At 47.1% G+C, this 15,397-nt stretch overlaps 1 protein-coding gene across 2 annotated transcripts; it reads right to left on the bottom strand.

The window, feature by feature from the left end:
* Positions 1 to 12,660: 12,660 nt before the first annotated feature.
* Positions 12,661 to 15,042, bottom strand: LOC123041414 (psbP domain-containing protein 2, chloroplastic). Of its 2 annotated transcripts, XM_044464032.1 has the most exons (4): positions 14,631 to 15,042; positions 14,332 to 14,487; positions 13,312 to 13,372; positions 12,661 to 13,144 (listed from the first exon to the last, which is right to left on the bottom strand). In XM_044464032.1, exons 1-4 carry the CDS (start codon positions 14,955 to 14,957, stop codon positions 13,083 to 13,085), a joined length of 606 nt encoding a protein of 201 aa, XP_044319967.1. In that variant the 5' UTR covers positions 14,958 to 15,042; the 3' UTR covers positions 12,661 to 13,082. The 2 variants fall into 2 exon arrangements, with proteins under 2 accessions (XP_044319967.1, XP_044319966.1); XM_044464031.1 differs by lacking the exons at positions 12,661 to 13,144; positions 13,312 to 13,372 and adding an exon at positions 13,577 to 13,990.
* Positions 15,043 to 15,397: the final 355 nt, after the last annotated feature.

Raw genomic sequence — 15,397 nt, 5'->3', positions numbered from 1 at the left:
TGGAGGAATGTTCTCTTGGCTCAATGGACCATTGCCGTATGTGACTTACTATGATCTTGTTCTTTTGGCTCAATGCTTGTGTTGTCATTTTGTATTGTGTGACTAACTATTATTGCCATTTTCATAGGTATGGAAACAATGAAGGGGGTGGAGGACACGGAGGGGGAAGGTGAGATTCCTTGGTGGTGGGAGGAGGGAGAAGAATAAGAAACTACATGGACCGTGATTTGGACAAGTATATGTGCTATGTGTGTATGACTATGTGAGGGGACTAATATTTCTGTGTATGACTATGTGAGATCCCTATGTGTGTATGACTATGTGATTTGGACAAGTATATGTGCTATGTGTGTATGACTATGTGATTTAGACTACTATTTCTGTGTTTTGGACGCCTGCATTTAATTTGGATATGATTATGTTCCACTTGGGCTGGCCCCACCCTCTCTCCCCTCCCACCCCCACCCCACACACCCCCACCCGACCCAAACCCTTAGACTTGCGGCCCTCCTCTCTTCCCCTCTCCCCCCTCTCAAATCCTTCTCAAATCTTGCAAATCCGCCACACACCATGGATTTCGAAGCCAACCCCTCCCTTAAGGTAATCTCCTCCGATCCCCTCGTTTTCATCCATAGGAATTGTCACATTTGCTCAAATCTTGCTAGTTTGGGGGAAACCCTAGTTTTTGATAGGATTTGGAAATTTGTGTTTCTTTGCTAATTTGGTATGGTTAGGTTTTCATAGTATGCTAGGGTTAGGGTTATGTTGGTGTTAGGGTTGTGGTTATTGTTAAGTGGGGGTTAGGGTTGACCAATAATTCTCAGTTTTGTAGGCATGGCTTCATCCGGTTCCATGACGAGGCCACCGTGTGCTAACCAAGAAGACATGCCGAACAAGTGGGAGGATGCATCTTTGGACAAGGTGAAGGAGAAAGATGTCAACATCCCGCCTTGTTGGTGTGGAGATCTTTGCAAGGTGAAGGTGTCCACCGACCGAAAGAAAGCATGGACGGAAGGGCGGAGATATTTTGTATGCCCGAACTATGCTTATGATCGTGCACTTCCAACTAACGCCTATGACCAACCACCGGTAAGCTCGAGAAGTAAAATGTTACTCTCAAATGTGTGTCAACACTAACAACAAATTTTTATGCAGTCACCGCCTCCTCTATGCAAGTACTTCACGTGGATAGATCTTGAAGTGCCAGAAGATGTGAAAAAGGACCAATACGCAGATTGTCTTAGGCGGCAACGACAGTTCGAAGAATCGTTTCGAAGAGGCTTGGAGGAAGAGCGTCGTCAGAAGGAGAGGATGGAGCGGAAGAAACGAGAGGAGGAGAGGGCACGCCAAGCGAAACTTGCTCGTGAGGAGGAGAGGGCAAGAAAGCTTGCAAAGGCTCGCGAGGCGCAAGAGGAGGACTCGGCACGTGACAAGAAGGGGAAATGGCCTCGCTCTACTCAGTAGGGACTTCGCTTCGGTGCACTCGTCGTCAACTATTTTCTAATGAATGTGTCATGAAGTTGTGAGGGCATGTGAGATGTTGGTGAACTATCTTCTAGGGCAAGCTGCCATTTGTCATTTGTAATGAATGTGTCGTGAACCATGTCGTAGTAATGTTTGAATTGTCTTAAGTTATGAACTCGTCGGCTTAAAATTTATGTTTGTTCAAATTGTTGTGATGCTGCAGTCATTGTAAGTATTGTGGATGTGATGCAAGCCAACTATGGCTCTCTGGATGTGAGATGTTGGAAGTAGTGCAGCGCCTAAGGACAGGGCGCTGCACTATACAGTGCAGCGCCCAATTGTTGGGCGCCACACAGTACAGTGCAGCGCCTATATGTTGGGTGCTGCAGTGCTGCTATAAGCAAAACTGCAGAAACAGATGCCATTTTGGCCTCCTGCAGCAGCACTCACATAATAAAATTACTGTAAACTGCACTAGTAAGAGTTCACCAACATATAACATAATAAAAATACTGTAAACTGCAAAAACTAATAACTTGAACATCATATCATTTAAGACAATTCAACATTACTTCAGGTTCGCAAACACAAATACCACACTAGTAAGAGTTCACCAACATATAACATAACCTCACAAGTTCGTCAACCTAATTAAACGGCTACAATTAACATGAACAAGCACTAATGCCTTCCGTGTGTGTTCCTGGTGGCACGCCTGCAGGCAAGCTTCTTCTTCTTAGGAGCACGAGGATCCTCTTCGTGCACTTCCTCCTCCGCCTCCGCCTCCGACTCCGCCTCCGCCTCCGCCTCCTCCTCCGCCTCATCATCCAAGCTAGCCATCCGCGAGGTCCCTACGATCACCTTTGGGTTGCCTCTGTTGTCATAGTTGTTGGGCGTGTACCGGCGTCTGGGCTGCCTAGGCTTGAACACATATGCGGATCGAGCTTGAGCGTCCGCCAAAATCATGTCATCATCAAGCTCATCGCCCTATCACACAACGAAACAATATGGTGAAGGCCGATGTCGTAATCAAGTGAGAATCACATCTAAAGGATTAGTCATACCTCTTGGGTGATCCCACCCTCATCATCCATATAAGCATATGAGGAACTCACATCGTCCCCCTCATGGTGAGGTGCGGGGTCTGATGGTGTACCAGACCTAGAGGCAGATGGTTCATCATATTCAGGATCACGACAACCGAGAAGGTTCGATAACCGCCTTAACTTCTTGGACTGACGCTGTAACACAAACAAGTGTGTAAGATATCAAACTTCGCAACATAGACTGGCTCTCATAGTGAATGCGATATGTACCTTGAGGAATGCTCGTAGTGAACCATCATCATTGCCAGTTCCAACCGGTGTCTTCTTGTAACGCCCCGAGAATCATGCTACAGTAATCCCCTTCTAATGATGCACTGTCATCATTGTCACTGTTGCTAATCTCACTTTCATTATATTCCAGTCCAAATCTCAATTTCAAATTAAATTCAAAAATTCTTATTTGTCAAATCTGAAAACTAAAATGTTCAAAGTGAGGCAAATAATCTCTAGATATTTGTCATGTGGAAGCCAACATTTTTGGAATTCCCAAATTGCCCCTGGATTATCTTTTGGTGGTCCAGCAACTTTTATCTTTCCTTATTTAATTTCTAAAAATACCTAGTCACTTCCAAATACCTTGAAACATTTTTTGGCAGTTTCATAATTCGCAAAGTATTTATGTGGCCTAGTCCCACATTTTACAAAATCCTTTTTGGCAGCCCAAATATTACCATGTTCTTTTAAAAAAAAGAGAATAGAGCAAAAGTAAAAGAACCCCCCTCCCCCCTCTCTGCTTGGGCCTTAGCCGCTAGGCAGGCCCAGTCGGCCAGCCGGACGGCCCACAGCGCCCCCATGCCTTCCCTGGGCCTTGGCCCAGCCAAGTCGGCCCGACCACTCCCCCTCCCCGGTCGCCTTCCCCCTTCTCCTGTTCGACCGACCCGCGCTTGCGGTCGCCGCCGAACCACCCCGTCGGCGTCGCCCGACGAGAGGATAAGGTCGAGCCTCCCCCCCCCTTGACGCCTCGGCCTCCTCCCCACCTACCTCCACTCCCCTCTTCTGCCTCCCAGATCCACGCGCTCCTCCCCCTCCCTGTCTCACTCGCCCGCCTCACCCGAGCGCCATCGCCGCCGTTCTCCGTCGTTCACGCGGCCACCGTGTTTTCCTCGCGACCTCCTCGTGTCCAACCGCTCAGCCTCCCTCGACTACGCCTCCCCGATGAGCCGCAGGACGCCGGGCGCCCCGGAACGCTGCCCCGGCCTCGTCTTCCACTTCGGATCACAGGAGCTCGCCGGCGTCGATCCACTGCACAGCTGCTACTAAACCTCCGAGGGCCATCGTGCGTGCCGCAAGGTGAGCACCTCCCTCTCCTCCCCCTACTCCCTTGTCGTTTCCCGTGCCCGTAGGCCATCGTTTCCACTGTGGCCGAACTCGTCGCCGCTGCCGAGCCTCTCCGTCTCGGCCACCACCGGCCGAGCTCGCTTTCGAGCACGGCTTCGTGCCCGTAGCGCTGCCAGGAGGCCTCCCAACCGTCCGCACCTCCTCCCGTGCCTCCTAGCGCGATCCCCGTCCGCGCCCGAAGCCGCCGTCGCCGCATTTACTCATCGTCGGCGCTCCTCCGGCCATCCCCGCCCCTGCTGCTTGCTCCATCGGATGCGCTGCATCGCCAGCTACCTGTAGCCGCGAACCGCGCATGTTTTGGTGCCCCGTAGCGCCGAAACCACCTTCGCCCAAAGTCCGGCGCCGCCCGCGGTGGTCGCCGGCGACGTTCCCGGTCGCCTCAGCCGCTCCCGCCGATGTCGTTCGACGCGGCTTCGTCTCCGCGTTTGAACGCGACTGGCCGCATTCGTTTTGATGGTCTATGGACGAATCCCGCGCGTCGCCGCTGTTTCCTGAGGTCGCCGGTGTTGCTCCGGCCGCCATACTGACCTGGCGCCAACGTGGCCCCGTGGGGCCCACCCCAGTGAGGCTGCCAGTGGGCCCGGCGCCCTAGTTCACCACGTTGACTCTGGTCAACGCTGTTGCTTTTCCCCTCCTCTGAATGACATGTGGCCCCTTTCTGTTAATTAGGCTAACTAAATGTTTTTATAAATAAAACTAATTAGTTAACCTAACCAGCCACTGACATGTGGGGCCCAGTAGCTAAATAACCCGCAGTTTATTTTTGAATAAACTTTGTGACGTAAGAGAGGCTGACTGGTTGGACCCACTGGTCAGTTTGACTAGTCAGCGTGTCTGTTGACCTGCTGACGTCATGCTGACACCCTGCTGACGTCATAATTCCTTTTCTGTTAATATTAATAATTCCGGAAAATGCTTTAATCTTTGATAATTCATAGAAAATAAACCGTAGCTCGGATGAAAATGTTTTCTACATGAAAGTTGCTCAAAACGACGAGACGAATCCGAATATGCAGTCCGTTCATCTGTCAAATGCCTCTAACTACCTGAACATGGAACTTTTCCTCTCCGGTCATCTGTCTAACACAGGTCCGGAACCGGGAATACATTCCCGGTGGATTTCCCCCTTCACCTATATCGTGTAGCCATGCGTTAGGTCACACCCGGCACAGCTTATTGCCATGTTATGCTTTGTGATGCTATGCCTGCTTTATATTTATTGTTTCTTCCCCCTCTTCTCTCCGGTAGACCCTGAGACCGATGCTGCCCCTGTGTTCGACTACGTCGACGACGACCCCTCCTTGCCAGAGCAACCAGGCAAGCCCCCCCTTTGATCATTCCGATATCGCCCATTCCATTCTCTCATGCTTGCATTAGATTTTGCTATTGTTATTGTTTGCTCCTATTCTGATGCATAGCCTCCTTTTGTAACCTGCTTATTGTTACCTTACCTGCTTATCCTAAACTGCTTAGTATAGGTTGGTTAGTGATCCATCAGTGACCCCCGCCTTGTCCCGACTGCCCCGCTGGATAATCAGAACACCCGATCAACGGGATCGAAGACCAGGCCCCGACACCGCACATCACTTTCCCCTTAGTTGCTCGACACTACTGGGTTACTATCGAGTGCCGAGGGTGAGACCTCTACAACACTTCTGATGTTAACCCTGTAGTGTGGCTATTCGGTCGTGGTCATCGAGGGTGATTTCCTCTTTAACCACTTCCGATACGACTCTGTCGTGCAACCCCTCAAGTGTGAACCTCGAGGGTGATTCCTCTACGTTCACCTTGATGATTACATTGAGTGGAACCCACCGAGGGTGATTCCTTGGGTTTTCCTCTTGATGTTTGGACACACGGATACTTGGACTTTACAACTGTTACTTGGAAAGTGATGTGGAGACGGGTTGACCTGGAAGGTGCCCGTGAGATAATTACGAGGCGTGGCCGGGCATTCTTAGCCCTTGCCGCAAGTCCTCGAGACGGGGCAACGGGGTCACCTCTTTCGTGAGTCTCTGCTTGTTACCGCGCGTTCCTAATCCACTACGATTTGGATATTTGATCCGAGGGGCCTCTGGCCTAATAGCACTAACCATCACGTGGGCATAGTATGGGCGTTCTGCGTCGTGTACATCAGCCGAAGCTTAATAGACGTCAGCGACGGAGCGGCGCGCGCCGGGTTGGACTGGTAAGCTCCTGCCTTTTTAGGGAGGTAGCTAGGTCTGCTCACCGGCCGCCCACGCAACGTGCAGGAGTTCCCGGGGAGATGGCCCATGACCCCTGGGGGCATAGGTTTAGTCCGGCGTGCTGGCCTCTCTATTAAGCCTAGGTCGGGTTGCGGCGTATTGTTTGGCCGAGGCCGGGCATGACCCTGGAAAGTGTGTCCGGCCGGAGTCAATCGAGCGTGGTGGGTAAGTTGGTGCACCCCTGCAGGGAAGAAAACATCTATCGATAGCCTGTCCTACGGTAACGGACACTTGGAGTTGTATCCCGATCGATACAACTAGAACTGGATACTTGTGATGAGAACTGGATGGTGATGAGGATTTGATTGTGATGATAACTAGATAGTATGGCTCTGGGATTGCTTTCTCGCAGGGAGTCGAGAAAGGATCTCTGGCCGAGGTTGATAACACCACTGCTACTTTACTTTATGCTACTCTACTCCCTCCTGTTTGCTGCAAGAGGGTGGTTTCGAGAAGATGCTAGTCTTCGATAGGACTAGGCCTTCTCTCTATTCTGGCATTTCTGCAGCCCAGTCCACATATATAGCCTTCCTTTGATAATGTTGCATATGTAGTGTAGATCCTTGCTTGCGAGTACTTTGGATGAGTACTCACGGTTGCTCTGCTCCCCCTTTTCCCCCTTCTTTCTTCTTTCTGGTTGTTGCAACCAGACAGGTGGAGTCCAGGAGCCAGATGCCGCCTTTGACGACTGCTGCTACCCCGAGGGTGCCTACTACCACGTGACGGACGCCGACGACCAAGAGTAGTTAGGAGGCTCCCAGGCAGGAGGCCTTGCCTTTTCGATCGATGTTGCTTTTGTGCTAGCCTTCTTAAGGCAAACTTGTTTAACTCGTGTCTGTACTCAGATATTTGTTACTTCCGCTGTCTCGTTTGTATTCAAGCTGATGTATTCGAGCCTTCGAGGCCCCTGGCTTGTAATATAAAGCTTGTATTATTTTAAATTGTGTCTAGAGTTGTGTTGTGATATCTTCCCGTGAGTCCTTGATCTTGATCGTACACATTTGCGTGTATGATTAGTGTACGATTGAATCGAGGGCGTCACACTTCTCCAGAATAGACTGGCTCTCATCAGCTGCTTTCTTGATCTCGGTGCGCTGCGGATGAGAAAAAATGAATGCGTTAGCCATTCAAACATGTGTAATACGGTCAACAGGAAAGTAAAGAGGGGAACACTTTACCACATAGTTAATCACCGGAACAGCAGGGACTCCTTGCCCTAGCCTAACATCTCTGTTGTACTTCCCCTTTGCTAGATCCTCAAAGTTTACGGGTTCTTCAAGAATATTCTCATTATATGCCGGCGGGCATATCTCAACTCGAGTAGTTCCAATAAACCATCGTACGTAGTTATCAAAAGCAAGTGAGTTGTGCTCACGAAGCGGGGCGCGTGCAGTGCTACGAGCTTGCTCCACACAAAGCTGGAAGCGGGTAACATACGCAGAATGATGCTTGGCCCAGTCCTTTATCTTCTGTTGCCTTCTCCTATCCAACCTGCGTGGTATAAAATCAAACATTAGCACAATCAAAAGGAGTCCCGATGATTAGACAATACGCACACATGCTCTCTTACCTATGAAGTGCTTTATCCGTGTCCACCCAATCCGGCGGGTGAGGCTGGAAAAGACCAAACTGACGATACACGCGATGCGGCAAATGAAACTCAACCGCCCAGTTGCATATCAGTAGGCACCGCATAAGCCAGAGATCCTTATCTTGCAAGCACATCGGGTTGAGGCGGAAGTCCGCGGTGTACCCCAAGCTCTCACCCGCGCCATATGGCTGCCATTCCACCTATGAAACAGGGCAACAATGCAAATTTGATAACTATTTTTCAAGCAAGCATGAGAAAGGACTAAAGTAATGACCTCCTTACCTGCTCAGGCGTAATCGTGTCCAACTCGGCAATGTACTTTTGGTACATGAGATTGACATCGTTCGTCATCTCGGAAACGATATCCCACTTGTAAGCCCACGTGGGGCGCCGTAATTCGTCATGTTCATCTGCATACCAAGGATCAAACCTGACGCTCTTCGGGCCTCCAACAGGCAGACGCTCCCAGCTCCATACAGAAAGTAGAAGCAGATTACCACCAATGCCTGCACTAGGTGTGATCCTGCAACACGCATCATCCAGCTACATATGAAAGAAAAACAATGTTAACTTGACAACAAGCTTGCATTGCTAATGAATAAATGAGTTGATCACAAAACAGACCAACTACCTGTCGGTACAAGTAGGCAAGAGTCGCTGAACCCCAACTCCATTTGCTATCGAAGACGGTCAACGCCTTCAGCCACATTCATGGAGCGTTCTTGCCAGTGAAGTCAGGAAACAAAGTCCTCGACACAATGTACCACATATACACACGAGCATGTGTCTAGATCACATCATCAGTTGCATCCGGAGGGCACGTCGCAAAGTTATTTTGAATCCACGTGAAAGCGGCTCCGGCTGCCTTCCTTTCCCTCTTCTTCTTCTCTTCTCCCTCCTCTACATCATCCTCAGCCTCGGTAGGAGCCATACCGATAAGAGCAATCATCTGCTCGCGCCACCCATCAAAATCGGTGCTCATACATAGAGGCCTCCCATCGATAGCAAGACCGGTGATCAACGAGACATCCTCGAGCGTCACGGTCATCTCCCCGGTCCGAAGATGGAAACTGTGGGTCTCTGGCCTCCACCGATCAACAAGAGCGGACACCAGTGGAGCGTTCAGATTCGGCGTGGACCGGCTGACCAACAGAATCCACGGGAGTAGTCCTGCTTGCTTGATGTACGGTGTGTACCGCTCATCGTAAGGCATTGCAGGACCAGAGACCCCGTGATACCGAATCTTCAGAGGTTCAAGCTTCTGCAGAAAACAAGTAATGACAAATCTTAGGGCATGTAAATTTCAACTAAAGGCAAATTTGCAAAATATTTAGATTACTCATTATTACCTTATCCTTCTCGCGCATCATGTAGGCCCGGTGTTGCACGTCGTAGACATCGTCCAGAAGCCAAATCATCCTTACAATTTCAAACAATAAACATATAAAAGTTCATCTTCATCTCAAATAAACTAAACAAAAATAGGCATCTCATATATATCTAAAAAAACTAAACAATCTAGGGTTTCAACAACAAGAATCATATATTGTGAACTAATAAATAACACTACGGTACTACCAATATGAATACACATCCTAAATCGAGCAAACCAAACAAATCGAGGGTTCCATCAAATCATGGACAAATCTCTACAATGGCAACAAATTTACGGACCGAAAGAAAGAGAAGGGAAGAGTTTACCTAGTAGGATGGATTAGGGATCGAATCCACGGATCAAATCTTCAGATCTGAGAGGGATGTGGGGGGATTAGATGGGGGCGCCGCCGCCGCCGCTGCTCTCTGTACAGAGAGCGGAGAGATGAAGAACTGCCTGGTCGGGCTGGGGAAGCCGCGCTTAAGTCACTGTGCAGCGCCCAAGGCCTAGGCGCTGCACGTCAAAGTGTGGCGCCTAGCTCTTAGGCGCTGCACAGGTGCGTGTGGGGCCGCAACTGGACAAGGGCTGCCACGCTGGCAGGATGTGCGACGCCTAAGGGGAAGGCGCTGCACAATAGGGTGCGGCGCCCAGATGTCGGGCGCCACACCAAAGGGTCAGCAGAGTGAAATTTTTTCCTGAACAGGTCAGTTTGTGATTTGATTTCTGCCTCAGGTCAAATCTGTGATTTCTGCCTACGATTGGGTATACTCACTTTGCCCTCCAAAGTCCAAACGCAGCATAATTTAAGAAATATTAGCACGCAATCTAACTGACTCTAAGTACACAACTGTCGCTGGTGATCTACGTGACGTTCAAACATACTTTTTTTTTTGCAGGGTAAACATACTTCATGATTCAACAGAGTGAAGAGATGTTGTGATAAAATTGTTCATTGAATTTCGATTCTCCGGTTTGCATGTTAGAGTTTGTCCTTGAAGATTTACTGAAGCTCTCTCTTCCCCGCTGCCCATAGTGAATGAGTATTCTGTAACCCTTGAACAAAATATACAAAAGAAATTGAGAGACTACACCAAGTAAAACCAAGCCAAGGGAGTATAAGAAAAACAGGTAGTTTCACACACACATAAAAGTGGGGTCAAGAACAATGACTGAGTCATGTTTCCCAGAATGTTTCAAGGCAGCAGCCAAGATGCCCTCCCTCTTGGAAGACAAGAGGAGAGCAAAACGTGGATATGTGTTAAGTGCCCCCGTTGCTAAATCAGGATGTCGCGGGTTTGTATATTATTCCAGGATTGCATGTTATGTCTTGTGCTATCCAGCACGGTAAAATTCAGTATGTTAGGTAACCTGGTCCACATACAGATCAAGGGTGCACTGCATACTAGCCTACAAGGTCAAATTTCATTCTCCTTATCATAGCCTAATGACCGACAAGTAACTGACTGAATCATTTATATTCTATATAGACCACTGATCCGTCCGATCAATCTGGTGGAAGCGGCTTACGATACACAGACTCGGCACAAATTTCAAGTTTTTATTTGCTTTGAATACAAAATACTAGCATTATCACTTGCAGGAAATCTGATATTCCTAACTAATGATGTAAATCTGTTTAATTGTGTGCACATAGGACTATTTGAGCGATTCAGAATGAAAATTACCTGAAGCGTGAAGTTTGGACATTAATTGCATACGCAGGTGTAAACGAGTCAAACGAACAGAGCGTGCAATAGGCAAGTTATTGTTTTTTTTTTTGCGGGGAAATAGGCAAGTTATTAATAGCCATTTGTAGAGAGGATCAGTTGTCGCCCTCACTTCATGAAATGCTGATGTATGGTAATATGCCGGCATGCTCACATTCTGCAGCCTGGAAGTCTCCAAATCCATTCACACCCTGGAAAAAAATAATGCGTTGACTTCAGCTCAGAGAATCAGAACAGCAAGCAACTGCTACATCAGAAGCAATCCCGTATCAGTTAAAATAGTACAGGTTTCCGTTCCTCATGCAGTTCCAACTTGCACTTGACACAATTATGCGACCATGGATGCATAATTGAGTTGCAACTTGCGTAAGCAGAACTTATAAAACTCACTATTCATGTGCACGAATCAGTCGTCATACAGTGTGCCAACCAGCTTATAATATCAGCAAGATAACAGGACAAGTTAGCTCCTATTAGTGCAATCTTTTCGTCAAAAGTGACAACGGAAGTAAACATTTTTGAAAGAGAAGGCAAAGGATAAGTCTTCCTCTTTTGACCTTTTCCCAAGTTCACAGCTGGGAAACATTCACACGTGATTATCTCCCTGGTATAAAGAAGATTACAGCATCTGACCCGCTTGTCAGGGTCTGAATATGATAGTCCAAAGATCCATTTTTTTGGGAAGTAGATTTATTTTATAATTCCATCACAATTAAGGATAATGACCAATGAGGCTATGACATGCAGGTTTCTGGTCACAAACCTTGATTTGAATTATTGCTCATTCAACAGGGCATGTGCAATGAAAATATAGTCAGTTACTCCTTCCGATAATAAAATTCCTTGCAATCATATACTTACTACAAGATATCTTGGTTGCATCCAGAACTACAAGAATTTATAGTGTATTAGGAAGGAAGTTGTATAATTAATATTGGTGGAAAGGAAGTATTTGGCTCGTTACTCTTACTCGTTAGCTTTTACTCCCTCCATTTCTAAATATAAGGCTTTTTAGAGATTTTAATATGGACTACATACAGATGTATAGACATATTTTAGAGTATAGATTCACTCATTTTGCTCCGTATGTAGTCCATATTGAAATCTCTAAAAGGGTATAGACATATTTTAGAGTATAGGTTCACTCATTTTGCTCCGTATGTAGTCCATATTGAAATCTCTAAAAGGGCTTATATTTAGGAACAAAGGTGGTACTATTTTTGCAAAGAACCAATCAACTAGCAGTGCAATTGAAGTTTATGACTAATAGGAACTCTGCTGAGAAGGGTATACCTCTCATGTTTAAGAGATCAGAAATGAAAAATCAGATGGCAGAAGACTTGTTCCAACAGTCCTTTAAGTCTGACTGTCCGATCACTTCACGTGAGGACTATCAGGTCATGCATGCTGCGCACACAAATATTTTTACAAGCAACAAACGGAAGCCGGAAGAACATTGCCATCAACCCAATAGTGCTACTGCTACCAGGTCTCCCTTTTCCAGAAATTACTTCTGTATACACGGAACTTTCCTGTATTTAAGGAAAGGAGCATATGGATGCAACTTTTATGTCCCATCCGTGGATGTCAGCGAAAAAGCATCAGTAAAAAAAATCAGGCACACAATTATTGATTTGCATCATCTTCTTACCGGTTTAAACTTGATCATTTGATTCTGCATTGACTTCTGCAATCTTCCAACTTGTGCAAGTCAGAATAATATTGGGCTTCAGTATTGGTCCACTATTATGAAGTCTTTATTTAACACACATGGCAACTGTAGCAATTCCCATTCTGATGGACGTTTTGTTAGAATGTGAAACCTTATAGGCATGTGATATTGGATTCAGGTCGGTAGTTCAGTTCTCTGTAACCCTTGAAATAATGTTGATTCAAACACTAAAATGTTCCTAACTGAAGTAAAATCACTATGTTAGTACGTTACTTCTGGTATCCTTGCAGGACTAAAAACAGTTTGAGAGCACATCAAAGAAGGAAACCCCGTCCTGGCACTAGACACCAGTAGAACTATGCTACCTCCTGTAGAACACATCATACAGATAACTGATGTTATGCAAGACCGGAAAAGAAGCACACTCTGATCCTTCAGGTTATCAACTAGCTGAAGGCCGAGGTTAGCTTTTGGTTTTAGCCGTTGCTGTGGAGTTACTTGGTTGTGTTGCTGGTTAGCGCTGTTGCCGTGTATTTTGGGTAGCTTTGGATGGTTTGTCTTGGTCATCTGTAATTTCTTGATTGTACTTTCTCTTCTTCTTCTAATGAAATCACATGCAGCTCCCCTGCATGGTTTGAAAAAAGACCGGCATGTTGTCAAGAGCTAACCAGAAAATAATGTGTTATTAGCAGATGAGGCTTCATGAGAGGAAGTATTAAAGTATTATCAATTTCTAACAACTTCAAGTTTCTACTGTAACTGATTGTTGCAGGGTACTCATTGATGTATTACCTGGATGCTCAAGCTGAGGGCAAGGATATGCACCTAACCAAACACGATCTGCGGGCACAACCTGCAAAAACATAAAGTTCCCTGGAACTAATAACCGTACACTTTTATACAACATAGTTCCAGCTCCTAAAGTAAAGTGGCATTCTTAGATAAACTAAAAAACATACTCCCCCCGTCCTAAAATATAAGGTCACTTTTGACACTATGATAGTGTCAAAAATGATCATATATTTTAGGACAGGGGGAGTATAATAATACAGCCTGCTGAAAGAAACTAATAACATTTCAAACTGTATTGGAAGCAGAACATTGTAACCTTTCATAACTCTTTTTACAAATCAACGTAAAGAAGCTTATGTTAGGGTCGAAGTTTGTATAAACAAGAAAGGGAGACATACATGATACATCCCCTGTTAAGAGAAAGAAACTACACAGAATCAAAGGAATGAAGGACTTCCTCCAAAACAAGTCTAGTCTGCTTGTCCAAGGGCTTCTCCTCAGTATCAGAGTAGGCTACATTGAGCAGATAAAGCTTTCTAGAAGCAACAAACGCCGCTGAGAAGATGCGCTTCATCCCTCCCCTGGTGCTATCCAACGAATACTCGATTTCGTACACTGTCAGGCCATCGCGACCTGATCTCTCTCTGGTGGAAATCACCTCTGCAGATTTGGTACTTTCCTGAATCAAGGGAAAGGATTCAAACCAACTGACTATACTAGCACTGAACTTTTCCAAAATGTGGGCACTGAACCTTTATCACCAGTCATTACAAGCAACAACAGAAGGAGCTCAGTTTTCACCATTCATATAAACTATTTGTGTGGATACATTATATGCAATTGCCATAAACACATAGATATAAGGAGGAGAAATGTTATGAACCAGGAACATCCTATGTGCAGTTCATCTAAGTTGCCCGCGGGAAGTAGGATGTCTACACATGGTAAAATTAATAAATGAAGCAAATGTAGCATGGTGCTGGCAAATTGCAATGCCCACGGGGGTGTTCCGGCATTTACCTTTTTCTTCTCTGCCTGTAGAAGCCTGTCAGCGACAAACTGCGGTGTGCCGAAATCCGTCAGCGAGGAGAGGCGAACAGGATTGACGACGACCCCAATATTGTTACTCCCCTTCCCCTCTTGCTGAAACAGCGCCGTCGCGCCCGCCTTTTCCACCTTCCCCAATCACACAATAGCATCAGACGATTCAGAGCCCCAGTCCACAAACCTAAACGCGTCGAAACGCACAAAGCATCCTAGGCTGATGCATCAGATGCGTCTTTACGCTAGGTTGCAGACGTCGCCACAGAGCTTCGTACCTTGGGCCATGAGGCGGGCTTGAGGAGGGTGAACCCCTGGTCCTGGTCTATGTACCGCTCCAACTCCAGCGCCGGTGCGCCTCCTTCTCCTCCCCCGGCTTCTGCCTCCGTTTCCGATGCGGAGGCCACGGGGAGTTGCGGTGACGAGGCGGGGAAAGGGAGGGCGGTGAGGAGCAGCGAGGCGGCGGAAACGGCTCTTCTGGTCAGGCGCGGGGGAGGGAAGTAGATGTCGCATTTGGGCGCAATGGTGCGGGGCGGAGGCCGGCGCTGGGCGCGGCCAGCGAGCTTCAGCGGCGGGCCGTGGCGAGGGCTACCGACGAGTGGCATCGAAGTCGATTTGTACACAGAGAAGCTTTCGCTCGCGGCTATGGCCGCCTCTGCCGCTCAGTTTGTTATCGCCATTCGACGCTGGCTGTGGGCCCGCCGATGGATGAAACTGCGTGTGTACAATTACAACTTTTGTCTCTTTTTTTTTGCGTGCAATTTACAACTTTTTTTGTAAATAACCAAACTTGAAATTGTACATATGCAGTACCAGTCTTGATTTTACGTTTAAAAAAAGGTTTTCTTGATTTCACAATTGGTATTTGCACCTAAAACCTGATCATCCTAAGGGCCGGGCCGGGTTCGGGTCGCGCTTGACAAAGCCCGAAGTCAAAATCCAAGCCTGAGCCCGGCCAGCCCCGGCCCGAAGCACATGAAGAGTGATGTTTAAAAATTAAATTAATCATATTCAAGGTATTAAATCAATATATTAGACCTATATT

This window comes from Triticum aestivum, chromosome 2B, assembly GCF_018294505.1.
Source record: "Triticum aestivum cultivar Chinese Spring chromosome 2B, IWGSC CS RefSeq v2.1, whole genome shotgun sequence".
Taxonomy (NCBI): Eukaryota; Viridiplantae; Streptophyta; class Magnoliopsida; order Poales; family Poaceae; genus Triticum; species Triticum aestivum.
Note: the sequence above shows the minus strand (reverse complement) of the source record. Positions and strands in the feature narration are given on the sequence as shown.